Source organism: Ursus maritimus, unplaced genomic scaffold (genome assembly GCF_017311325.1).
Source record: "Ursus maritimus isolate PB19 unplaced genomic scaffold, ASM1731132v1 scaffold_24, whole genome shotgun sequence".
Lineage (NCBI taxonomy): Eukaryota > Metazoa > Chordata > Mammalia > Carnivora > Ursidae > Ursus > Ursus maritimus.
In genome coordinates, this window is record NW_024424897.1 from 24,894,575 (window position 1) to 24,920,943 (window position 26,369).

Below are 26,369 nucleotides of genomic sequence, written 5' to 3' on the forward strand. Positions count from 1 at the left end.
AAGGCCCAGGGAGCCAGGAAGACGGTGGACCTCAATTGGCCTTGACGGAAGGAGAGCTGTCAATGGGCAGAAAGATGCTGGGGTGCTGCTTGCAGGTCAGGGAACACCCTGGGCAAAGGTCTTGAGAAAGGGGTGAGCAGGATTTGGAGGGTGAAGATCTTCCCCCCAAGGCTGGGACCATGGGGAAAGGATGGGAGTGTGGAGTGCGAGGACCAAAGGCAAGCAGGGGGTCATGGAGGACCGCAAGCCCCAGGCTGAGCTGAGCAGCTGGGTTTTTTAGGCTTGGTTCTGCAAAGTTGTCCAAGGTTTTCTTGTTTTGTTTTGTTTTTTAAGATTTTATTTATTTATTTGAGAGAGTGAGAGCAAGAGCATGAGCGGGGGAAAGGGGCAGAGGGAGACACAGACCCCCGCTGAGCAGGGAGCCCAACTCAGGGCTTGATCCCAAGACCCCGAGGTCATGACCTGAGCCAAAAGCAGACACTTAACTGACTGGGCCACCCAGGCGCCCCCAAGGTTGGTTTTGAATAGGGTCAGGGTAGGAGGGCCTCGGCGGCCGGATCATGATTGTCTAAGGCAAGAGAGGGTAAGGGCACAGTGTGTGCCCCCATGCCGGGTGCTCTCCAGGTATGATCTCGGTCAGTCTGCCAGCTGTCCCCAGGGTTGGGCACAATCATCACCACTCTGCAAAGAAATGGAGGCTTGGAGGTGACCAAAAGTGAGTTCGAGGCTGAAACGCGTTGGGGTAGCAGATCCCACTGACTGGCACCCTGGCAGCGAGCATGGGGGTGCAGTGCTGTGAAGCCTAAGGCTGTCTATGGGAGCAGAGAGCAGGGTAGGCATGGAATAAATGAAGTGGGAGCCCCTAGGGTTGTAACTGAGGTCACCAAGAGAGCGAGAACAACAAGAGGGCTAGACAGAACGAAGGACAGGGCTGGTGGGCCTGGAGTCCCGAGTCCAGGTGGTGAGTGGCCTGTGGGGCTTGGGGCTCTGGGGACCATCTCAGGGGAGCTTGCTGTGACCCCAGCCTGACCACAAGGAGCCAGGATGCCACGGCCCGGTTGATGTCCAGGCTGAGGCTAGTGCTTCTAGGGAAAGGCCTCTGAGAACTTCCCTCTGCTGGTAGGTTTGAGGTACACCACTTTGGGGCCCATCCTGGGCTCTGGCCTCCTTGTCTCTCTCCACCTCTGTCCTGGGGCCTCTGGCAGATGGCCGGGCAGACCTGCACCTGCACCTAGGAGGCCCTAGACGTCCCACAGACTCACAAGCCATCCCTGCCACTGACCTCTCCCCGCGTCCCCTGCACCCACCGGCCACCAGCTCTTGCTCCCGCCCTCACCCAAATACCTCTCAAGCCCGTGTCCCTCTCTGTAAGAGTCCAGGTCCTCATCCTCTCTCATATCCCTCCCTGCATCAGCCCCAGATGGGTCTTTTGAATCCCCAAATGCTCCCACTGCCAGGTGGGAACCCATCCGCTCCCTTCAGTTCCAAGGCCAGCAAGCTGAAGCCTGCGTGTGTCCCTTCCAGCCTCTGTGCTTGCGATCGCTGCCCGGCTGCCTGGTCCAAGGCACCTCACTGGGCCCACGCCCATGTGTATGTCTGCTAGTCCTCCCCCACGCCGTACACCTGGGTTCTGTCTGGCTCCGCAGTCCAGCCTCCCAGCTACCGTCAGGAGGGCTGCCCAGAGCCGTTCTGCCACTGAGGGAGTGGCCTTGTCATCCCTCAAGCACCCTGCGACTGACTCTTCCCTTCAGTGGAGCCCAGGACAAGGTGGGGAAGGGGACCTCCAGAGGGAAAAGGCCAGGACTCTGGGCATTGTTTTGCAGGAAAGTGAAATCCCTTCCTCATTGCCCGATCACGCTAACAGTTAACCAGGGAGGGCAGTGCCAGGGGCCTGTCTGGAACCCCTGCCCGCCCCTCCCACCCCCATGAAATCATTCTTTGTCCCAGCTCTGGCCTTTTCCCTCCCTTCCTCTACCTTCATGCTGCCTGAATCATTTATCCCCCGGGGCCCTGGTTTCTGTGGTCGATGCTGTAACATCCTGCCCCGTCCCTGCCAGGGAGCCCACGTGCTACACCGCCAGGTAGAGCTCCCCGCCTTTTAATAGGAACCTTCAGGAGACAAGGCCTTAGGCCACAGGAAGGTTGCCTGATGGTGAGAATTTCTGTGATCCTGGCAGGAAAGGAGAGGGCCCTTAATGAAGAGGGGAATTTCTGCTACCTCCCAGATCGAACTCCAGAGGGTGCCCTGCCTCGCACATCAGACTCAGGGCGCCTAAGAGCAGGGCTTGTGCCCTCCCCCTGCCCCCCCCCCCCCCGTTGCCCTGTAGTCTGCTCCTTAGCTCACTGAAACCTGTAAGCAGATTGCAAATCAGGGGTAGCTGGCTTCAGTGCCCCGCTGCAGCGGTCCCCGCAGGGGTGGGGGCCACAGTGAGGCCCCAGGGGGGTAGGGTGCTGGGAGGAGGAGCAAGGGTGGGGAGGAGGCTCCAACCTGTTACTCAGGGCCCAGCTGGGTCCGGAGTGGGTGGGGAGGAGGAAGTGAGTCAGTGGGCACAGCGATTCATGCCTCAGAATTCCAACCTTCCTTTTCAACCCACTGAGCCAAGACATTTGTCCCAACAGGATCCCAGGCTTGGGGAGGGGACAGGGGCAAGAGGATATGTATGAGACAGAGCTGGCCTCCCACTCACCTCTCCTGGGTTCTCTGCTTTAGGGCCATGAGGAGTACGCAGCCAATTGCATTCGGCTGGACATGCAGTGGGTTGAAGGGACTGTGTCTGAGGGACTGTCGGGGCTGCTGGAAACGCAGGTATAGTGAGAACAACTACCACGTACTGAGCGACTTCTGGGCCCCAGTTCTGCTCTTTTCCCACAGACCTGCGAGTCTGGTATCTATAATCACACTGCAAGCCCAGACTAGAAGTCATGGTAAGGGCTGGAAGATTTGAGAGTGACTGTGGGTCACCCCCCACTGCCCTTCCCCCCATTGTCCCATAAGCACGGGCCCTAAAATATCATGCCCCACAGGTTTAGACTTGCCATGTGAGAGCTCTCCACATGTGGGGTCACGATGAAAGCTCGGGCTCCCCAAAGTTGCCCCGCTTTATCTTTGACACTCCTGGAGGTTCTCAGCTCTGTGCCAGTACATAGTAGGGTGTCCGTGAAGCTTTGAGGCTGACACATTCCGAGCCAGTGAAGGGCGCCTGCCTGAACGTATCTAGGTCACCGGAGAAAGGAAATCTGATAAAATCATTCATGCTTCGTTGCTCCTCCCTCCCTCCTCAGTAATTTGCATTTTCAACTCAGATCAGAGATAGAGACCTGAGTCTTAATTCAATAGCAAAGATTTGGTCCACTTAGTTCAACACATCTTAGGAGCCTTGGGACACACGGGATGCTGGCTGGGGAATAACGAGACATTTCCTCCAGCCCCTTCATTGCACCGATGGGGAAATCGAGGCTTGGAGGAGGAAAGGACCTTGCCCAAGGTGAGAGGGCTGAAGAGAGCCCCCACTCAACCCACAAGGCGCCTCAATTCTGCTCCATTTCTCTCTCCTCCAGCTGCCCGTGCACAACCTGTCTGCGCTCGGACCTTCCTGTGAGGAGTGAGGGAGCAAGTGGTGCGGTCCAGGGCCCTGGGAGACCGAGATGGGGGGGGCAGAGAAAGGCTAATGCAAACCCAGCAAGAGCTGAAAAAACCAAGGCACCTTTATAGAATCCCGACATTGTCATCGTTGTGACAGAGAAAACTTCACCCCAAACCAGGCCCCAGTAACTCTTCTGCTTTCTTCTCTCCCGAGCCTCTGCCCTGCTAGTCCTTCCCTTCTCTCTTGTCCAGATACTCCTCCTCCAAGAAGCCTCCCAGCCTCCACAGCAGAACCCATAGTTGACTTGTTGTCACCATTCCTCGCAGAAGCAGACGGACCCCACCCAAGGTTTTGCTTGATATCAAGACTGATGACGTCACACACAGGCCAAGAGGGTATTAAAAAGTTTATTATTTACATAACTGAGGTCTCTGGGGAGAGCAGGGCTGGCCTGTTGAACAAGGTCTGAAATGGCCTGAGAGAGCAAGGAGAGGAGGTGGCCTTCTTGTGGTTAGGGACTGAGATCAAGGTGAGCATTTGTGTGGGAAAGGGGTTCGAATCCCCCATGGCCGCCAAAGAAGGGAACAGGGCCCCTGGGCTTTGTTATCAGCTTGTCCGGGTGTGAGGCAAAGGGGGAGAGGTGGGCTTACAAGCTGTCAGCGCTCAAACATCAAAAAAAGGACTCTGATTCCTCCTCACACGCGTTATTCATGTGCCCTTGTTTCTTTCTGTCTACCTTTCTAGGTGGGGCCTTTCTCCATGGAGAAGCATTGACGTGACCGAGTCAACTGAGGGATGAGATCAGGCTGTGGAATGATACGTCGTCGCCGGAACCAGGGGACTTCAGACCATCGTCATGAACTTGATGTTTCTCTTTCTGCATCTCTCCGGCGCAGAGCCCCTTCCAACGTCCACATCTCCCTCCATCCCCACTCTGGCTCCCCCAGATCTCTCTGACACTCCCCCACATTCCTTAGCTCGAGCCCTCCCCCGCTCCCAGGCGCCCTGCTCCCACTCCCACATTCCCTCAGGATACTCCCCTGGAGTGGAAAAACCAACCCTCATCCCTTTCCTGCTCCCAGCCCTGGGATCGGACATGCTGGTCATTCCTGTTTGGGATGGCCAAAGAGATAACGCCTGGCATAGAGCCCATCTGTCATCACAGGATTCTCAAAGCTGTTTCAGGTGGGACTCCTTGCCCACACGGAGCATCCACCCTGGCCCCTGCCCTCCTGGCCCCAGCCGTCTCCCCTTCTCCAGGAATAAGGTGGAGGACCCGGCAGCCCGTCCAAAGGAGAACAAGCTAACTGGTCAACTTCCATCCAGGTCAGCTTTCTGGTCCTTGCCCCCAGATGTCTCCTAATCCCTTGTAGGCCATGGGGACAGACCCCAGGGAGAGGCTGGGTGGCTCTGGGAGTCACAGCTCGGGAACCAGTGCTGTCCTAAGGGCAGACAGCGATGAGCACCGTAGAGAAAGCTGTTATCGCAGTGGCTTTCGTTCAGATGCGCCTGGCTGTCTGGCCAACATCTGTCTGGGACTCCTCTCTTCCAGATGCAGCTGTGGTGAGTAGTTTCCAGTCCTAGCTCTGCCCCCCTTGAGCTGTCTGACCTTGGACATCCAGGTTTCCTCCTAAGTCAAATGAGGTTGATAACCCTGACCTCACGGGGAGGATGGGAGGATGAAATAAGAGTCTGCACGTGAAATGATTCATCAGCTCTAACGTTCAAGTCCCCTTCCAGGCGCTCAATCTAATTTTGTACTCCGACTCCTTCTTCCTTTCCTTAGGGTGGGTGCCAAATTGTACAAGCTTCACCCCCCCCCAACCTAGACCTGCCCTGAGTATTGTGCAAATGTTAATGATTAGCATAAGGGGTCAAGAAGGACTCCTAGAGGTCAGATAATACAGGACTAAAATCCAAGCTGTGCGGTCTTCACCAAGTTGCTTAACCTCTCTGAACCTCGGGTTTCTCATCTTAAAGCAGATAACCCTCAAAGATTGTTGTGAAGATTTAATCTAATAATCTTTATAAAGCACTTAGCATAGTTCCTGTTGCATGAGCACTTTCTTTCTTTCTTTTTTTTCTTTTCTTTCTTTCTTTTCTTCTTCTTCTTCCTTTTTTTTTTTTTGGAGCACTTTCTACATAGTAGTTTTCTTTTTATTATTATAAACTTTCAGAGACAGGGACTCTAAATAAAACTAAACTAAACTAAATCAAGAGTGTGAGGGCTGAAGGCTGAACTTCTGAGCCAAAAGAAGAAAGTTCCTTCAGCCTGGAGGGGAAAAAAAATGTGCAGGGGAAGTGGGTCTTTGTGCTGCGATATGAGAAATCTGAGTCCGATTCAAGAAAGTACATAGTGATCTCTCGAAGTCCCAGATTCTTCTGAGGATGACCGGACCTTTGGGCCCCGCCCACCTACCTCCACCTGGCACCACCCACTACACACCTGTGGAGGCTGCCGTCCCCGCCCAGTCTCCAAACACTTAGGCTGAGCCTGAGTAGGAGGAGGAGACCTTTGGGAATCTGCTGGGCTGGGCCCTGAAGGCAGGAGTGAATGAGATGTGAGCACAGTCTGGGCCCAGCTCCCTGGCCACGCGGTGCATTCTAAGGAGAAGGGACTCGTTTCCACCCCGAAGGGTTTATAAGGGATAGCAGAAGGCGGGGCCCTTTGGGGGAAGCGCTGTCTTGTTGCTTATCACAATTAGCAAAGCTTGGTTAGTACCACTGCGAAATATCTGTCTGGCTTTGCTGAGGTACCGTACCCAGCCCGGATCGGGGTGGGTGCGGGCGGGTGGGCAAGAGAAACACATCTCGACAAGGACAGCGAAGGGCCTGGGAACGAGGAAGAACGTCCAGAGACCGCCAACCGCCTCCCAGCGCTGCGGAGGCGAAGCCAGCATTCCACCCAGCGGCGCGCGGATGTCGCCTCCCAGATGCGCCAACGCCGGGGCTCTCCAGCCGGGCCGCAGAGGTGGCCGCGCTTGGAATGGCCTTTCCAGCAGCAGTAGGAGCCGGAGCAAAGCAGCCGGACAAATCCCACCCCCGGCCCCGCCCGTCCAATCCATCTTGCTGGGGAGGTGACGCTTCCTGGGAGAAGCAAGGGGCGGAGAGGGGAAATCCAAGCCTTTGGGGGCTCCCGACAGGTGTTTGGGGGAGAGGGCGGAGCCTGATTAGGGAGGATGAGGAGGGAGGGGCGGTGCTGCCCCTTTAAGAGGCGGTGGCGGAGCCGGGACCTTTTCTCTTTCCCCGGAAGGAAAGCGGAGCCCCGGCTGGGCGCGCAAGGTGGGGAGGTGCGGGGTTGGGCGTGGGGAGGCGGGGCGCGCGCGGAGGGGACCGCTCCCTCCCGTCTTCCTTGCGGTCTACCGGTCTGCGTTCCCAGATTCGCCGCCAAGCCGGGATCGCAGGCTACCGTGCGGCCGAGGGGGCGCGGCCGGGACCAGCTCCGGGTAGGGTGGCCGGGGCGGGGGGCGGTGACTCGCCGGCCGGGAGGGCAGGAGAGTAGACCCGCGAACCTTGGAGAGGAATCTGAGAGCGCAGAGCCTGAGCGGACGTGAAACTGCCCGGGGCTGGGGGCCAGAAACTTCTCAGCGCTGCCGGGCTCAGCGACGCAGCCCGCCCTAGTGTTCTCCGGTGGCGCGGGGAGCAGGTGAACAGGTCCTCGCTCCCAGCTCCACGTCCTCACGCGCTCTCGCCCCGGCCCCCGCCCCGCAGCCATGGGCCCCGGCCCCCGCCGCGCCGCCTGCGTCCAGCGCCCGCTGCTCTGCGCGCTCGCCCTGATGGTGGCCGCCGGCGGCCGCGTCGCCTCCGCCTTCAACCTGGACACCCGATTCCTGGTGGTGAAGGAGGCCAGGAACCCGGGCAGCCTCTTCGGCTACTCGGTCGCCCTCCACCGGCAGACGGAGCGGCAGCAGCGCTACCTGTAAGTGAGGCTGGCGGGGGTGGGGGTTGGGGGGGAGAGTGTGTGTGCAGGGTGCGGATCCAGAGCCGAGTTGCAGCCTGGCTTCCAGGCCCGCGAGGCGCGGGCTCTAGTGAACCGGGATTAAGGGGGCGGAGACCTGGGCAGCCCTTCCCTGCCCAGGTCTGGCGGGAAGTGGAGGGATGAGGTGTGGGATGGGGTCAGCAATCACCAGCAAGTGCTGACCCCGCCGGAACCTGTCTAAACTCAGCCCCTCAGCCCTTTAAACCACCCTTGAAAGTAGAAGTGGGATCCCCATTTCCTGAGCCTCCTCCCACTCTGTCGACCGGGTACCTAATATACGAGTACTTCTTTCCAGGGCTGGGACCTGGGGAAAACTGCCAGGTAAACACCCAGTGGATCCCTCTTTCCCCCTTTCTGGGGAAGAACCTGTGGGCCTACGTGTTTAACCGCCCGGGGCCTTTACACCTCGCGTTTAGTCAGCGGGCCCTGCCAGCCACACCCTCTGCAGAGCCAGGCTGGAGGGCCTGTGCCGCAGCTCGGTGCTTGGTGCTTGGCGCTTGGCGGTTGCAGGGCGAGGTAATGGGCGAGTCTGGGCCTTTGGAACTGTCCAGGAGCTCCCTCTGACCCCTTGAAGATGGGGAAGTAGAGGGAGCTGTCCCAACTCCTGCTTGGTCTCCTGCCCCCCACCCCACCCCCAGCAGGGACGCCCTCCCACCAGACATCTTCCCTGCATTCCACAGATTCATGTTGAATCTTCAACCCTGAGTGTGTTTGTTTTGGTTTGAAGAGGGAAATGGTGTTTTTCTCTTCTGTTCGCCTTCCCCGACAGCTGTAAGGAGAGGGAGGGGGAAGAGCTATCCACAGGGGAGAGGAGCGAAGGAGATTGCATCCAGCTGTTTGAGTTTCCTATCCGCCCCCCCCCCTTCCCCGCTGCCACTGACACACTCCAGCCTAGAGGGGCAAGTCTAGGTTTCAGAAGTTTCTCTGCCCTGGGCTCAGGTGCTGAGGTTGGCGGCTGCAGGGAGAAGGCGGCTGGGGGAGGGGAGGCTACCCCAGGAGGGAAGGAGTTAGGATGGGTCAGGCAGGTCCCACCTACCTCTTTGGGCTGGGGGACCTACCAGGTAATCTACCCCTACCTGGTGTCTAACTCGGCTGAGCAAGAGGACGTGTCTGATACAGGGTGTACTGAAACCTCTCCCAGCTCTGGCTGGGGCCTGCAGAAACTTGAGGAAGCTTGGAATGTCTAAAGTCCAAAATCTGCCCCAGCCTTGGCCTCTGCCCTGCTGGCCCAGCCCTGCCCAGTCTACCTACCTACTTGGCCTACTAGCTGCTAGCAGAGGCTAAGGCCACCACACCCTTCCCAGCACAGCGCCAGCAACTGTGGGCTGCCCCCAGCCAGCCCTTCATCTTCGGGAGACCCTAAAAGGGAGCTCAGCACCAGTTTCTATGCTGGTGCTCTTCCTGCCCCAGCCCGGAAAAAGATTTTTAGAATTTCTTTTTTTTTTTTTTTTAAGGTTTTATTTATCTATTTGAGAGAGAGAGAGAACAAGTGAGCACGATCAGGGAGAGGGGCAGAGGGAGAAGCAGACTCCCCACTGAACAGGCAGCTGAAAGTGGAGCTCCATCCTAGGACCCTGAGATCATGACCTGAGCTGAAGGCAGACGCTTAAACGACTAAGCCACCCAGGCGCGCCCCAGATTTTTAGACTTTCAATACTTAATCTGCATGATATAAGGCAACACTGGGTAAAAAGAATATCAGGAATCCAGAGTAAATAATGAAAAGCTGGAGTAGATAATGGACTGTGTAAACCCCACCCCACCCCCCTACCCGCTATGTGACCTTGAGCAAAATATTTCCCTTCTCTGGGCCCAGTTTTCTCCAAAGAGGGGTTGGACCTGGATCTGTATCCTCCTTCCTGCCTCTGTTGGCCTAGAAGAGGCAGCTTGGCACTGGGGAGGGAGGAGAGGCGCCAGAGTCCCCCTGCCAGTTTCCAGTCTTGGATCTGTCACTAATACCTGAGTCTTAATGTGGGGGAGGGGGACACCATGCCTCCTTCATGAGGTGCCAATGGGGCTCTGGTGAGACGCTGTGTGTAAAACGCTTTGTACGTGCCCATGTCTCTGGGGAGCAGCTTAGGGCTGTTGTGCTGAAACCAGGCCCTTACTACCCACGGGCCTCCCCCAAGATGGCTGAGCAGAGGCTTTTCTTCCTGGGTGGCTAGAGATGGCATAAGGCCTGCTAGGAGCCCAGAAGGTTCTAAAACTAATGAACCATGGAGAGGCAGGTAGTTCTAGATAGAGTTCTGGGCCATTCTCTCGGGTATCCTGTCTTTCCCCGGAGGTGGTTCAGTATCATGGCTCATCTCCTCCTCTCACTGAATTCTGCCCCTTGGCCCTTCAGGAGGGCCAGCTGGGCCAGCTGGGCTTAGCTGCAGCCAGCTGTGTAGCCAGATGTGAACAGCTGCCTGAGTGCACAGCTTAGGGGAACCAAGTCAGGTCTTACATTCTGTTAGCCTACGAGCCCTTTTGGAAAAGGGGAGAGATTTCCTGGTCCTGAACAAACTCTGAGCCTGGGGTTCACAGAAGGTCTGCAGGAGGTTTGCGGTGGGCTCCTGCAAATACACGTGAAATCCTGCATCTGTGCATTGTTCTGGGGGCAGGGGGAGGGGGAGAACACGGCTTTCATCATATTCTCAAAGAAGACCTTATTCCAGAAATGGTTAAAAACCCAAGTGTGGACCCTCTTTGTTCCCCACCGCCTTGAACTCTGGATCAGAGTTCCCTGCCCACAACATCGGAGTTCACCCCAACCCAGGCCCCAGCTTCCCAGGTGCCGGAAGGGAGGGGTGACAAGCAGGGCCGAGGACCAAGGTGCTTCAGGCTTCTGGGTGAGATGTGTGTCGAGGCCTGGGGAAGCAGAGGGACTGTTCCTCTGGGAATTGGTCCCTGCCCCCCAGGCCCCAGCACCTGCTCTGTCGTTCCCTCGGGGAATCCAGTTGTCCTGGTCTGGCCTGACGTTGTGGGCTATGGAAGATACCTCTGGGGCTCTCTCTCCCCTTTGCCCTCGTGTGGAATTGAGGGAGTCTGTGGAGCCTGGGGCGGGAGGCGGTGGCCGTGGCTCCGGGCCCATGAGGTCATAGCTGAGGTGGGTAGGAACCGGGCTTACCTGCCGCACTCTCCTGAAACATGTTTCCCTGGGCAGGGCAGGCGCCTGGCAGCCTCCAAGGCTCGTGCCAGAGGAAATGGGCAGAACAGCTGCGGCTGCAGGCAGAAGGCCTGCCCGCGGGGCGCCCCGTCCCTCGGGCTCTCTCCAGTGACCAGCCCAGGCCAAGGAGTTTTGTACCGGGCAGGAGGCAGGGGAAGCCTGATCTCGTAGAAAAAGAAGTGGAAGGGGGTTGGCCAGAGCCCAAACAAAGGAGGAAGAAGATGTCTGTTGCAGCACGAGGGATGGAGGGTAGACCACACGAAGAACGCCCTGAGGGATCAGATATGGAAAAGATACTAAGGAGGCAGCCAGAGGGAGAAGAAATGGGAAAAACAGCCTTGTCTGGGGCCAAGGCCTCCTTCTCCTGTCCTCTCTCATTCTCTCGCTTCCTCCAGCCTGTTGCTCTGGTTCTAGGGCTGAGTCACCAGAGGGGAGAGAGGGCTGGGTGGGCAGCGTCAGGACGATGTAGGGGGAGGACGGGGAGGGCTGCGGTTCAGCTGCCACAGGAGCAGCCTCTGGGGAGACGGCTAATTCAGGCAGCAGGATGGGCACGGAGCTGGCATCCAGCATCTGAGAGCGGCCCCCACCCGCCCCCGGTCTCGGAGCTGGAGCGGCGCCCTGTGCCATCGGCCTCCCGGCCTGAGGTGGTGGGGAGCCCTGAGGGGTGAGGCGCGGGGCTGTGGTCTCAGGGCTGCCCCTGGTACCCTCCAGGTTAACCGAAAGCCTCCCAGGCGCCTCCCTGAGGTGAGGCCTGTAGAGTCTTACAGGCGCTGTCTCTGAGCATCACCCCATCCCAGGGCCCCCCAGGGAGCCTTCTTCTCTTCGGGAAGAGCCAACCTTGTGCCTGGAATGCTCCTGGGCCCCATTCTCCAGCCTCCTCCGAGTCTGCTGTTTTCGGCTTGGCTGTTGCATTAGCTGTGAAATCCCCCCCCCCCCCAGGAAGAATGATGGAATGGGGGTGAGGAAGTGCTTTTATGGAACTTGGAGTTCAAGGGCTCCCCAGAGGCCAGGAGGGGCTGGCTGGCTGGAGCCAAAGAAGAGGCTGAGGAGCTGTTCAAAAGCGCTTGAGAGGTCATTTCATCCATCCCCCTAGCTCCCGGAGGGGCCCAGCCCAGCTCCGGGAGAGGGCAAGTCAGATCTCCTTTCTTCCGTGCCCCAAGAGCTGGGCAAAGCCTCCTGCTAGCCTCCCCTTCTGACTGCTGCCTGGAGGTTGGGCTCAGTGGTGGTCTGGGAGGGGTCAGCTTTTGGACTCACTGACCTGGACCAGACCCAAGAGCAGGCTGCAGAGGTGCTCATTTGCGTGCTGTTTTACATTTCATTTGCATGCCAGGAAGGCATCTCCCACACCTGGCTGTGGCTCAAGGGAGCTGGACCTGACCCTCTACACATGCCTTCCCCCATCCAACTCCCAGTCCTCTGGCTAGAGACCCATTGGATCCCGGGCTGGGAGCCAGAGGGCCTTAAAGGGCCTCTGAGCAGGCCAAGTAGGAGCTAAAAATACTCCAGGGGGGTTGGAGGGGGGCTCCTTGTGGAATCTCTGGGGAGGGAGGGGCCTGGGATGTGGGGCTGGAATGAGGGTACCCAAGGCTGGTACAGGGTGAGGGCTGAGCGGGTGTAGATGGTAAAGGGATTTATTTCAATCCCAAATGCCGTTCATGCCCAGCTTTGCCTGCTCGGTACCCCAGGAGGCTAAGAGGAGGGGTCCCTCAGCCCACTCCCTCTGAGATGAGCAAAGCTGGGAGGTCATGGCCACCCTGCTCCCCGGCCACCTCATGTCCCCCCAGCTTGGTCAGGGCTGCAGCAGGGGGACAGCAACACTTCCACTGCATTTCACACCCTGGAAGGCAGCCTGGGCTCTCCAGGGACGCCATTCCCCCTGAGGCCTGGACCTACCCCTTCAAGTTCACCAGAGCCAACTCTCTGCCTCTACCCTCAGCCACATCTGGGCAACTGCGCCAGTGCGACTCTGCCAGTGCCCCACCCCCACCTCGGAGACTCCACCGCGCTGGAAGGACTACTAGGTCCCATCCTCGGCTCCCTCTAAACAGCTGAACCTGTCTGCTCTTTGCCCTCCGTTTCCAGACTCCCTACCCAGGTGGGGCAAAAATTCCTGGGTGCTTGGAGGAACACCTGGGGCTGAGCAAAGGCCAGACCCTGATGCTGCCAGAAGTCAGACTTGAGTGCTCACGTTGGCCATGACTTCATAGTCGGAAAGCCCTTTAGAAGAATGAACCCATTTGTTCCCCTCAACAACCCTGGAGGTTGGTGGGACAGTTGCTGTCCCCATTTCACAGACGAGGCACTCACAGCTCAGAGAGGGAAAAGAAATTGCCCTCGTGCGGCAGAAGAAACCTGAGAACCAGACCCTTTGGTTCTTTTCCCACGGGCTGAGATGTCCCTTTCCCACGGGCTTTTCCTTCGCTCTCTCACCTGGCAGTCGCGCCGGGCGCAGAGGTCCACGGGTGGGCAGGCAGCGGACTCACGAGGCACCCTCTCCAGCCCAGACAGAGGGTGACTAACCGGGCCTGGCTGCCACCCTGGGGCCCTGCCAGCCTTCCTGCCCGCACCTCCTAGCCCTGCCCTGCTGGGAGAAGCTGCACCCCTGCCCCCAGGGACGCTGCCCTGCTCGAGGAGGTCGGAGCTGAGATGTGAGGCGCAGGCGGAGGTCCCGCCCCCTTCCCAGCACCCCCGGCGGTGCATTCCTGACAGCCAGTGGGCGGAGGCACCCCAGGTCCCGGCATGCCCAGGCCCTGCCCTGCCCACTCCCTGCAGCCCTCTCTCACAGGTTCCAGGCGGGAGCCGCAGGCGGGGTCGTTGCTGTGTACCTCCAGACGCTGACGGGAAGCCCAGAGCCCGGGTTCTGAGCTGGGAGCCTCAGGGTGATAGCGTTGCTGGGGTCAGATGGAGGAGTACCCGGGAGGTACCTGCCACCCAGGAGGCTGCGTCCGCTGTCCCGGCAGAATGTCCGGAGGCTGCAGGGAGATGATGCCCGGGGAGCAAAGGGTGGTAGAACTGAGGTGCACGATATTTGGGGCTCTTGTTCAATAGGCAGGTTCTGGGGGTCCACCCCCAGATTTAAGTCAGATGGTCTGTGGTAGGCTGAGGAGTTGGCCGGTTTTTAACAAATAGGCCAGGGATTTTCTGAGGCTGCTGGGCCAGGAACCGTCTTATGCGATACTGCTCCCAGGCTGATCTGCCTTCCTCTCCTCTAGCCACCTGTCTGGGATGGGATGGGTGGCCAGGGCCCTAAGCACCCTTGTAGGAACTTGCAGTAGGTGTCCCCAAAGGTGGGTTCTGGGCAGGATGGGGGCGATCCCCACTCTCGGGCCCACCTGGCAAGAACTTGGCCCTGTGGCCCCATTGTCCGAAGTGTCAGGCGCCCAGGCGCCCATGCCTCATATGCCTGTCTCACAGTAGTGGTGGTGCCGTGCGGGGTGGGGGGAGAATAGACATCACTCAGGTCGCCTAAGGGCCCTGCTGACCCCAGCTCACCCCGCTCCAGTTTCGGGGACACTCCTTGTGTCCAGTGTCATCTCCTGCTCCCATTCTTCAGTGCTAGCTAGCCCCTAGACCCGAGTCCTCATATAATTTAGAGAGGAAGGACCCAGGCCTCCAGCATCATCTCCCCCAGGCCTCCCAGAAGTTGAACCCTGTGTCAGGATTCCCCCAGTCATTCTCTCTTCTGGTCTACCTTCACCTCAGAGGCCAAAGCATCCTTTCCAAAACCCAGATCTGATCATGCCACCCCCTTGTTTAAAACTCCCTTCCTACCCTGCCCTCCTCTGTCCCCCCTCTCGCCCCCCCCCCATGTTCCCAGCTCCCACTGTACAAAGGGCCGTGCGGATCCTGAGTCACCCTGCTTGCTCATGCTTCCTGGCCCTTGTGCCGGTCATACCTCTGCCTACAGTGCCCTTCCTCCCTTCCCCCTGGTGAGCCCTGGTCATCATCCTCAGACTGGATTCCCCCTTCTGTGAGCCTCCGGGACTACTCCCCACGCTGCCTCTGGGCAGGTTTTCTCCCTGCTTTCCTCTCCGGAGGCACATACTGCAGACGTCTGTTTTGTCTGTTTTCTTGCCCGCCTCTCCTGCATTGGCCACTCCCGGAGGACCGGGGCCAGGATCCATTCATCTCCTGACCCCAGAGCCTGGCACAGAGCCTGGCACCGGGGACACAGCAGGTGCTGAGCAAACATGTTGAACAGAAAGTTGGTTGAAGCGGGCTTTGCGGAGTCTGAGCCCGGGGCCCACCAACCTCATTGCATTCCCACCCGCCCCTCCCCCCAGGCTCCTGGCTGGTGCTCCCCGGGACCTCGCCGTGCCTGATGGCTACACCAACCGGACCGGTGCTGTGTACCTGTGTCCACTCACTGCCCACAAGAACGACTGTGAGCGGATGGACATCTCAGAGAAAAGTGAGGGGAAGGCGCTGGGGATCAGCACTAGGTCAGGAGTCTGCTGGGGGGGGGGGTAGCACAGAGGGTGACCTGGAGGAGCTATCAGGCTTACCTGGGCAGTTTCCAGTCCCTTCTTGTCCAGCTGGGAGGAGGGAGCGCTAGAGGAAAGTGGGACCACATGGGATCTGTGGAACTGAGATTGATGGTGGGCTGGAGAAGGGCATAGGGAGGGTGGCCTGCAGGAGTGGAGGGCCAGGAAGACCAGCCCCTGTCCTCTGGAGGCTCTGAGCACTGGGAGGATGGGTGCCCCAGCTCATGATCCCTCCCATGCCCACAGGTGACCCTGACCATCACATTATTGAGGATATGTGGCTTGGGGTGACGGTGGCCAGTCAGGGCCCTGCAGGCAGAGTCCTGGTAAGTGGGCCCTCACTGCCAGCTCCCCCCACCCCAGCCCTCTCCTTCATTTCCCAGGAGCTGGGGAGGGAAGCAGAGGGCAGGAGAGGGGTCTTCGGTGAGTGAGCTGAGACCTTGCAGATGTCCATTTCTGTGGCTGGCTGTCTCCACCGGCCTGAGTGTCCCCTCGATCCTGCACTTATGGCGTGCTGCCAGGGCCTGGCATGGCCTGGGTCCTGTCTGAATCACCCACTTCCTCTCCCCTCCACCGCCAACCCTCCCGGGGTGCTCACCCTGCGTGGGAATGAGCTGAGGGAACTGTGAGAAGGAAAGGGCAGAAAGAGCCTGGGGCAGTGAGGCCTGGGCCCGCTCCTTCCTGACAGGCTGGCCGGCGGAAGAGGCACAGCCCTGCTGACCCCAGCTCACCCGCTAGGGTTTTGGGGCTACTCCCTGCTGTCACTTGTCACTTCCTGGATGCCTTCCTCCGTGTCAGCCCCTGGGGTCTCAATTTCTGAATCCCAGATAGGCATTTCTTTTTTTTTTTTTTTTCCTTTTTTAAAATTCGATGTGAAATTTACAGACAGCGAAATGTACAGATTTTAAGTTTTAATGAGGTCTGACCAATGAAACACCTGTGTAACCCACACCCATTAAAGAAATATTTACATCACTCCAGAAAGTGTGCCCCCGTCCAATCAATCACCACCCCCATACTCATCTCTGTTGCAATTTCTGTCACCTTTGAACACGGTTTTAAGCTCCGGGTTTGCATCAGTTCACTGAAACGCCATTTTAGAGTTCTGGAAGGCATGTGGTCTAGCATTCCATTTAGGGCGGTTGCCTGCTTACCCGCTCAACAGATGGTCACCGAGCACCTACTGTGTGCCCCACACCTGCTAACACTAGCAGCAGAGTGACCCAGGCCCGCTGCTGGTGGAGCTCCCAGCTAGAAGAAGACACGGAAAGCAAGCAGGCAAGGCCCAGGCCCAGGTCTGGATTTCGCCTGGCCCCTGGCTGCTTTACGAACACCCTGTTCTGATTGGTTTGTCCCACAACTGTTTGTCGAGCCCCTCCAGTGTGCGGGGAGAAGCTATGACAGAGGCGGGAGCAGCCTAGCGCTTAGGAGCTCAGACTCAGGAGCTGACAGCCTTGGTTTGAGGATTCTCTGTGTCTCTCTAGATGGGAGATCTTAGAGACTTGGTTCTCTGTGCCCTGATCTAAAATGGGGGGCAGTGGAAATTGTCCCTACTCTGCAGGGGTATTGGGAGGCATCCTGGAGTTAATATGTGAGGAGCTTAGACTTCTGTCCGGCGTATAATAAGCACTCAGTAGGTGTTAGGGGCTATTATTACTGGTGTCATTGCCATTATTATTTTAATAATGGCCCATCCATTAAGAGGGCAGAGCAGAGAAGTAAGTTCCTTCATCTGCTCTGTATCTAGCTCCTTTTGGACCCAAGATCCCGGACCCCACACCCCCTCATCCTTTCCCCTTTTCCTTTTCCCAAGATCTGTAAGCCACGCTCAAATCCAGGACCTCCTGGCCTTCCCAAAAAGTGTTCCCAACCCTCAGAGCAGATTTCCGAATTCTGGGAAGCAGATGTGGGTCCAGGCGTCACTGTGGGAAGACAGAAAAGCTGGGAGACCTCTTTTCAGCTCTGCTGCAGCAAAGCCAGAGGTGCCCAGGGCCCAGGAGACGGTCGGCCTCCGGTCCCCGCCGCGGGCTCAGGCTGTGTGTGTCCCCAGGTCTGCGCCCACCGCTACACCCAGGTGCTATGGTCAGGGTCGGAGGACCAGCGGCGCATGGTGGGCAAGTGCTACGTGCGGGGCAATGACCTCGAGCTGGACCCCACCGATGACTGGCAGACCTACCACAATGAGATGTGCAACAGCAACACTGACTACCTGGCGACAGGCATGTGCCAGCTGGGCACCAGCGGCGGCTTCACCCACAACACCGTGTACTTCGGCGCTCCCGGGGCCTACAACTGGCAAGGTAGGGGCTGCGGGGACGGCGGGAGGAGCGGAGAGCCCCTCTCCCAGAGGGCAGAGGAGAACTCTTTGCTCATATCACGCCTCAAGCACTTAGTATGTTAATTAATCTTACATTACGCATAGGAGGCAAGCGTCCTTGCGCCCATTTTACAGAAAACTGAGCCTCAGAGAAGCGTAGTCAGTTGCCCAAGTTGCCAACAGTAAGTTATGAAACCTGAACTGGAACGCAGGTCCGTCTGGGCATTGAAAACCTTATTTAAAAAATAAAACATGCTCCTGGTGCAACTACTAACAGGGACAGTAGGATTTGGTAACACAAAGAGTGAGAGTGCCCCTCCTCCCCCACCCCCTCCCTTGTCCTGTTTCCCCACGCAGACTACCGCGCGTCCTGGGCAGCCTCTGACTTGTTTTAGAATATATAGCTCTCTTTGAAGAACACACGCAGAATCACACTAAGCACGCTGTTCTGCTGCTTTCTCTTTCCACTTATCAATGAGCCGGGGGCATTTTTTCCTCATCGATACATAGAGGGCAATCTTTGGGGGGCTCGTGGAGGTTTTCTTTGTATCAAGAGCTGTGCTTGTAACTTTGATGGCCACGCTGCCGCTCGGGGGTCTGAGGTTCACGCGCCCTCCGTCTCTGCGTCTCTCCACCACACAGGTCGTAGCCCCAGTGAGCCCTCTCTCCTTGCAGCACCCTTGTTAATTGCAGAATCAACAGGCAGAGGGAGCCCCGAATCTCTTCCTCTTGACCAACAGGTAGCCCAGGGCGTAGTCGTAGCTCCAGACTCACCGGAGGCTGAGGCCTCTGCTCAGTCCTCTGGTCCTGCCTCCCCCACCCCCGGGTCCTTTAGAACCTCGGCAGGGTGGCAGGTACCCTCCAGCAGCAGTCCCAGGGAACAGGGGACAGGTAGGTGGCCCGAGTTTGGGGGCAGGACCAGGAGATAATGGCGTGGAGTCTGGCCTCAGTGTCTAGAGTGAGGGAAATGTCATTTAGTATCCAGGAGGCTGGATGACCGGCTTCCAGCCCTGGCTCCACAGCTACTCCCTATCCCTGAGCCTTACTTTTCTCATCCGCAAAATGGGCATCATCATTCTATCTCACAGAATTATTAAAATAGAGCGGACGTGATTTGCCAACGGCAAAGCGCTCACAAATAAAAGGGGTTATTATATTCTCATTGGGTGGGGGTGGCAGGGGAACCTGGATATGGTGGTTGGAGGAAGTGGTGGTTTAAACTCCTCCTCTCCCCTTCCCCAAAGGAAACAGCTACATGATTCAGCGGAAGGACTGGGATTTATCCGAATATAGTTATAAGGACTCAGAGAACCAAGGAAACCTCTATATTGGTGAGTCGAGCTGTAGTGGCTCATGGGGTGCTGGAGGGAAGGAGGGGGCTCAGTTCCTAGCATGCTGGCCTCTCACCTTCAGTGCCTGGTGGAAGAGTGAGGCCACAGTGCAGGTGCGACTAGTGGCATTTAGTTCAACTAGCACATACTTATTCAGCATTACCTGTATGCTGGGCTTGTTCAAGCACCCAAAATGCACAGTCCTTACCTTCATGGAAGTCATAGTCCGGTGTGCAGGCAGGGCTGGAGGCTGGGCGTCCAGGGTCCACTTTCTTGCCCAACTTGAAATAGAGGAATAGAAGATATTTGGGGAGTCTGGGGGGCAGAGTGGAAGGGGACAAAGTTTACAGGGCTTTGACCACCTTCCCCCCATCCCAGGATACACAGTGCAGGTGGGCAGCGCCGTCCTGCACCCCACGAACATCACCATCGTGACAGGTGCCCCCCGGCACCAACATATGGGCGCTGTCTTCTTGCTGAGCCAGGAGGCAGGCGGAGACCTGCGGAAGAGGCAGGTGCTGGAGGGCACGCAGGTGGGCGCCTATTTTGGCAGCGCCATTGCCCTGGCAGACCTGAACAATGATGGGTGAGGATCCAGGGACTTTCTCTGGGGCCAGGAGGAACGGCGAGGGGGGCAGGCTTGCCCAAGCCAGGGCAGAGAAATGGAAGGTTGCGACTGTTCATTTGTTTGCTTGCTGTTTACAGGGATTTGCATGTTGATGTGCAATTAGCCTTGAGGAGACTCTGGGTATTTACATGTCAATTGCATGACACCCGCATCTCCTTTTGTCCTTTTATGTTCTCGTTGATGTGGGTTGTTTGGGTGTGATCTGCGCTCCCTGGCTTCTCCGTGACGTGTGTCTTCTATCAGACGGGTCATGTTGGCGTTTCCATGTCCTTCCCGTGAACCATGGCCAGAGATGCCGTTGGTATAGCCATGTGCCCTGGCACACTCGTGCCCACTAAGCAAGGGTTATGTTGTCTCATCTCTCCCTCCTTCTGTCCCGTGCAGGTGGCAGGACCTCCTGGTGGGTGCCCCATACTACTTTGAGCGGAAGGAAGAGGTAGGGGGTGCTCTGTATGTCTTCATGAACCAGGCAGGCACCTCCTTTCCTGCCCACCCCTCCCTCCTTCTCCACGGCCCCAGTCGCTCCGCCTTTGGCTTCTCCGTGGCCAGCATTGGTGACATCAACCAGGATGGATTCCAGGGTATGAGCCAGCCCTCCTGCCCCAGCACACCCACTGACTGAGTGCCAGTTGCATACCAGGCTTGACAGGGCCCGAAGAGAGGACGGGATGGGGCCCAGGCCCAGGGAGTTCACAGCAGTAATACAGAGAGGCCACGCAGAGGGAGCCACCAGCGGCAAGCTCGGTGGGCCTTCCAGAGGAGTGGATGTATCACTGGACTGAGTGTGCACACACAATAGAGGGGGAGAGAATGGGTATCACGTGAGTGTGGGATACTTGCTCAATCTACCCAATTTTAGTGGATGTGGTGTGTTCACATCAGAGATGAATGAGGCTTGGAGAGGCAATGTGGAGATGGGGTAGATGTTTTGAAAGTCAGACGGGGGAACTGGGGCCTTACCTTTGTGTAATGGTGGAGGGGTGGGTGTCCAGAGAACGTTTTGGGGCATGGATGTGATATGATAGCTTGGTACCTTGAAAGATGGTTCTGGAGAGTGATATGGGATGGATGGGGGAGAGCAAGGCTGGGGGTGTTAAGATCAAGAATGTATCAAGAGTGGGATGCTAAGGGCTGGGACAAAGTGGGAACCCCAGATATAGAGGATGTCTAGTGCTCTGCAGGACTTGGGAATCAATCAGACCTGGGGTATCAAGGAAAGAGATGGAAGAAGGAAGAGCCTGGTTGCCATGAGAGCACCTGGCTTATCTGGAAACCACTTTTTCTGACAACCTCAATTTCCAGAACATACCTGAGAACCAACAGGAAGGCAGAGGAGTCTCTAAAGAGCCCAAAATAGATGCTAGAAAGTTCGGTTAGCAAAGCCCAAGCATTTACAGATAGATGAGTCCTCCGGTTTCTACTCAGGACCTACTTACTTTTCCTACATACTTTTCTACCAACCATGGCTTTCCGGTTCCCTAGGCCTTATCAGATCAAAAGCCGCAAACTAGAAAGAGTTTAGTAAAGGTTAAGGAGATAATAAAACATGTGGGCTTTATTTGTGGAAATAATGGTTAGAATTTTAAAAGTCTAAAGTCTAAGGAATTTTCACAAGAAAAGTGATGGTATGATCAAAATTCTGGCCCCCGGTGTTAGACAGACGTGGACTCAGCTATCGTCTTTCTACTCAGTAGCTGTGTGACTTCGGGTTTTCTGAGTCTGCTTCCTCACCTATAAAATGGGACAGCAGAACCTAACCCCAGCAGTCTTGTCAGGATTAAGTGAGATCGGTGCTTGAGAACTACCTGACAAAGTCACCGACGGGGAACACTTCCTTTGTGACCGTGCTGGTATATGTCATTAGAAGAACCGGGTGTCTGAAGGGGAGGCTGGTGGGGGAGATGGAAGGTACCATAGTAAGGGGAAAACAAACACTAGGCCGGTGCTCAGGAGTCTTGAGTGTAGGCCTGCCTGTGACATTAACTTGCTGTGTGACTCTAGGTAAGTCCCTTGTCTCTCCTAGACCTACTTTCCCACAATATAAAAGGAGGCAACTGGGCTCACAGTGGTCCCAGTTTTAATCCTGAGCCATAGAGCTCCATTCCCTGATGTTCCGAACACTGCCTGGCAGTGTGAGCTCTGTTTCCTGCTGGACCCTGTGGCCTGGAATGCAAGGTAGGGGAGACATGGGGCTCCCAGGACTCAGGGTGACGTGTCCCGCCTCTCCTCTCCAGACGTTGCCGTGGGAGCCCCGTTCGAGGGCTCGGGCAAAGTGTACGTCTACCACAGCAGCTCCCGGGGGCTTCTGGGACGGCCGCAGCAGGTACGGGTGGACAGGGACAAAGGGGGCTTCCCCTCCTTCCCCTCACCCGCCCTCTCCCTATTCCCCCTGGGCCCCACTCCCCAGAGCTCACCTTGAGCCTGTCCCCACTGCTCCCCTCTATCCCCAGGTAATCCACGGGGAGGAGCTGGGACTGCCCGGCTTGGCCACCTTCGGCTACTCACTGAGCGGGCGGATGGACGTGGATGAGAACTCCTACCCGGACCTGCTGGTGGGGAGCCTGTCAGACCGCATCGTGCTGCTGCGGTAAGCCAGGGCGATGGTGGGTACGACCACCTCCAGCCTTGTCTGCGTGGGGGCCCGCTCCGTCCTCCTTCGGCACCAGCTCCACGCAAGCCTGAGCCCCGGGCCTGGCCTGGCACATGCCAGGCAGGAAGCACTGATATCTGTTTTCTTTGCAGGGCACGGCCTGTCATCAACATCCTCCACAAGACCTTGGTGGCCAGGCCATCCGTGCTGGACCCTGCGCTCTGCACAGCCACCTCCTGGTGAGACTCTCGGCCCCTGTGTGTCCACGCACTCCTCCCAAACCCCTCTCCGGGCAACTCCTGATATCCCACCCTTCGAGGGTTGAATCCTGGGGTAAGCGTTGCCGCTCCTACCTAACCTCATTAAAAAGCCACTTCCTTGCAGGAGGTAATGGGCAAATTGGAGGGTTAGGAGGTCATGGCGGTTAGGAGTGGGAGCTCTGGATGGCCTTGTTCAAATCCCAGCTATGCCCACTGCAGTGGTAGGGGTGGGCTCTGGGGAGTGAGGTCCCGGAGGAGGAGAGAAGAGGGAGACGCTTAGGTGGACAGGAGAGAGAGACACCTTGAACAAATTGTTCTCTCTCCAAGTCTCAGATTCATTGCCTATAAAACAAAGTTCATAATAATAACGAATTTATGGGATTGTTGTGATAATTAAATGAGATAATGTACAAAAAGCCCTTTACATGGCACCTTCTCCACCGGAAGTGCTCAGAATATGTTAGTTGTTAAGATGGTGACAGTAATGGTGGTGATGACCCCACGGCCTTTGCGTGAATGAGGCCTGGATCAGAAGGGAAAGGGACCCAGAGCAGAAAGCAGGGGTGAGCAGGAGAAGGAGATCTGCACAGCGCGTCCTGTACAAGACCGGGCAGGGCACCAACCAACTGATGACTTTGGGCAACTCCTGCTCTGAGGGCCTCAGTTTCCCCATTGGTGACCTCTAACCCTGTTTTCTTTTTTTAAGACTTAATTTATTTATTTTAGAGGGAGGGGAAGCAGCAGAGGGAGAGGGAGGTCTCAGGCAGACTCCCTGCTAAGTGTGAAGCCCAAAGAGGGGCTCAATCTCACGACCCTGAGCTCATGACCAGAGGCGAAACTAAGAGTCAGACACTTAACCAACTGTGCCACCCAGGCGCCCCCTAACCCTGTTTTCTATGGCTTTCATGGGAGTGGGGAGGAAAGAGGCCAAGGACACCCCAAACCAGCTCTGTGGGCTCCCCAGATTTGCCCCTGCCTTTCCTCCTAAGAGCCTGGCCCAGTACAAGGGTGAAGGCCGGGGCCTGGATAACTGGGTCCCACTGTGACCGCTTCCTCTGTGTCTCCCGCCTCCCAACAGCGTGCAGGTGGAGGTGTGCTTTGCTTACAACCAGAGTGCGGGGAACCCCAACTACAGGCGAAACATCAGTGAGTGTGGGAGTGTGGGGCGGGGAGGGGCATGCTTGCCTGGCCACTTGGTAACACCCCATCCACTTCCAGCCCTGGCCTACACATTGGAGGCCGATCGGGACCGCCGACCCCCTCGGCTTCGCTTTGCACGCAGCCAGTCAGCCGTTTTCCACGGCTTCTTCTCCATGCCTGACATGCGCTGCCAGAAGCTGGAACTGCTCCTGATGGTGAGGGAGGGGCCAGGGATGGGACATGGGCTCCAAGATCTCTGGAGGAGGTTAGCTAGAGTCCCCCCAGGTCAGGGGCATGGGACTGGAGTCTCCCCGGAGACAGAGGTGGGGGGTGGCTGGCCTGGGAGGCCATAGGTCTGCAGCGGGTACAGTGCACAGAATGTGGTAGAAGGAGATAGAGAGCCTCTGAGAAAAGTGAGGGGTGTGAGACTCTTGGCTTAGTTGGTGTCTCAGGGTAAAGGGGCCCATGAGTGTGGGACCAGCTCAGCTGGACCAGCTCTAGGATATCACGGTTGAAAGAGCTCATCCTGGGGACCCCGGGAATGAAGGGAGGTTCAACAAACCCCTGACCCCCCAATATGCCCCCCACCCCATCTCTGGGGAGAAGGAGTCCCATCACCTTGCTTGTGGATCAAAGTTGTAGGAAGGGGGTCAATTTGGTGATAGGGCCAGAAGGGGTTCAGCTTTACTGGTTGGAGGGGGCCTCAGCTCCTCCTTGAGGGTCCAACTTGGGGAGGGGGGAGGGGAGCGCGGCGCTGGGCTCAGCTCCCCCTCCTTCCCCAGGACAACGTCCGCGACAAACTCCGTCCCATCATCATCTCTATGAACTACTCTTTACCTTTGAGGATGCCCGAGCGCCCCCGGCTGGGGCTGCGGTCCCTAGACCCCTACCCGGTGCTGAACCAGGCGCAGGTTCTGGAGAACCACACCGAGGTGGGTGGGGCCCGGGCCGGAAGGGCGGGGACCGGGAGGCCTGTGGGGCGAGAGGGCGCTGTGGGGGATGGACTCTCACGCCTCCGGCCACCCCCAGGTCCACTTCCAGAAAGAGTGCGGCCAGGACAACAAATGCGACAGCAATTTGCAGATGCGGGCGGCCTTCCTGTCGGAGCTGGGGCAGCCGCTGAGCAGGTGCGCTCTGGACCGCGCGCTGATTGGCCAAGGGAGGGGCGGGGCGGGGCTTCATGGGCTAAGAGAGGGGGTGAGGGGCGGAGCCCTGCGGGTCTGGGCGATCAGAGCGACCCTGGAAGATGGGTGCGGGGGGGGGGGGGCTCGGGGAGAGGCGAGTGGAGAGCAGGGACGTTAATGGGCCGGGTGGATGCTTAGGCTGGGTTCGCTGGCCAGGAGAGGGGCTTCTCCAGAGGCTAGAGGGCCGGGCCGGGCTGTCCCGAGAAGGGACTTTCTTCACTTCGTAGACCTGAGGGGCGGGGCCTAATTGTCCCGGGCCGGGGCGGGGCTCTGGGCTCAGATCCGGGGTCCTTCCCCCACTCAGGCTGCAGTATAGCAGAGATGGCCGGAAACTGCTCCTGAGCATCGATGTGACCAACACCCCAAGCAGGGAGCGCGCTGGGGAGGACGCCCACGAGGCGCTGCTCACCCTGACCGTGCCTCCCGCCCTGCTGCTGTCTTCAGTGCGCCCCGTGAGTGCCCCCCCCCGCGCAGGGCTCAGAGCCCACCCAGGGCTCCACAAGCATTTACATCCTTATATGCATGTCATTGACATGTGTTCTCATTTGTCCTGTGTCCACCCTGCTTCCTCTCGGCTGGGCTTCCTCAGGTGTCTGCAGCGTCTCTAATGCTAGGAGCAGCTGGTGCTCAAGCCTCTAGGGCATCAGACCCAGTGCCACAGGGAAGGGGCGGGAGATGCCCTATTCTGACCACTCAGACCTGATTCCTTTGCTTTCCTCAGGCTGGGATGTGCCAGGCCAATGAGACCATTGTCTGTGAGCTGGGGAACCCCTTCAAGCGGAACCAGAGGGTGAGTGCCGGCCACACCTTCCCAGCCCTGTGGGTCCCAGGCTGCTACTCTGATGAGCTCCTTAACCTTGCTTCTGCCTGCCTGCTTCCCAGGCTTCCTTGAAGCAAAGAGCCAGCGTAGGGGACAGGGAAATACAGGAGGGCAAGGGGAGAGACCCAGAGACTGAGAAAAACGGGGCCGCTAGGGAGCTATGCACAAAACTAGAGCAGGTGGGGGTGAGGAACTGGATTTTGCTGAGCACCTACTGTGTACCGGGCCCTGAGTCCAACACTTCACACTTTTTTTATGCTGCAATTCTCACAACCTTTCGAGGCGGTAGATGCTACTTTACAGAAAGAAAATACAGGCTTAGAAAGTTACGTAACTCAGGCGCCTGAGTGGCTCAATCGGTTAAGCTCCTGATTCTTGATTTCGGCTCAGGTCATGATCTCAGGGTCATGAGATCAAGCTCCTCTTGGGGCTGGGTATTCGACATGGAGTCTGCTTGAGATTCTCTGCCTCTCCCTCCCCCTCTGTTCCTCCCCCTGCACATGCGTGCTCTCTCTCAAATAAATAAATAAATCTTTTTTAAAAAAAGGAAGTTACAGTAACTTGCTCAAGGTCATGTAGTTGAAATTAGCAGAGATGGCATGGACAGAGAAGAAGGGGAAAGGGAAGCAGGATGAGGCTAACAGGGTGAAAGAGTGCACGCAGGTGGCCAGGCAGAGGCCCCTGGCCCAGAACGGGGTGGGAGGGGGGAGGAGGCCAGAGAACCAGGGTTCAGCCCCTCTCTCCCCCACGGCATCACCCCTGCCTGGCCCCAAACGCCCCTCTCTGCCTCCCTGGTCCTCATGGCAGATGGAGCTGCTCATCGCCTTCGAGGTCACCGGAGTGACCTTGCACACACGGGAACTCCAGGCGCAGCTGCAGCTCTCCACGTGAGTGACCTCAAGAA

General features: G+C 57.5%; 1 protein-coding gene across 1 annotated transcript in view; it reads left to right on the forward strand.

The window, feature by feature from the left end:
• The first annotated feature begins 606 nt into the window (after positions 1 to 606).
• Positions 607 to 26,369, forward strand: part of ITGA3 (integrin subunit alpha 3) — a 34,682-nt gene continuing 8,919 nt past the window's right edge. The window contains 22 exon segments of the mRNA XM_040639824.1: positions 607 to 624; positions 2,711 to 2,806; positions 6,964 to 7,030; positions 7,140 to 7,204; positions 7,206 to 7,290; positions 7,293 to 7,503; positions 14,995 to 15,122; positions 15,442 to 15,521; positions 17,246 to 17,495; positions 18,757 to 18,843; positions 19,222 to 19,429; positions 19,856 to 20,052; positions 21,706 to 21,794; positions 21,922 to 22,058; positions 22,214 to 22,300; positions 23,400 to 23,467; positions 23,540 to 23,676; positions 24,244 to 24,393; positions 24,491 to 24,588; positions 24,950 to 25,097; positions 25,367 to 25,435; positions 26,273 to 26,352. Of these exon segments, the coding sequence (XP_040495758.1) occupies positions 607 to 624; positions 2,711 to 2,806; positions 6,964 to 7,030; positions 7,140 to 7,204; positions 7,206 to 7,290; positions 7,293 to 7,503; positions 14,995 to 15,122; positions 15,442 to 15,521; positions 17,246 to 17,495; positions 18,757 to 18,843; positions 19,222 to 19,429; positions 19,856 to 20,052; positions 21,706 to 21,794; positions 21,922 to 22,058; positions 22,214 to 22,300; positions 23,400 to 23,467; positions 23,540 to 23,676; positions 24,244 to 24,393; positions 24,491 to 24,588; positions 24,950 to 25,097; positions 25,367 to 25,435; positions 26,273 to 26,352 (2,555 nt within the window).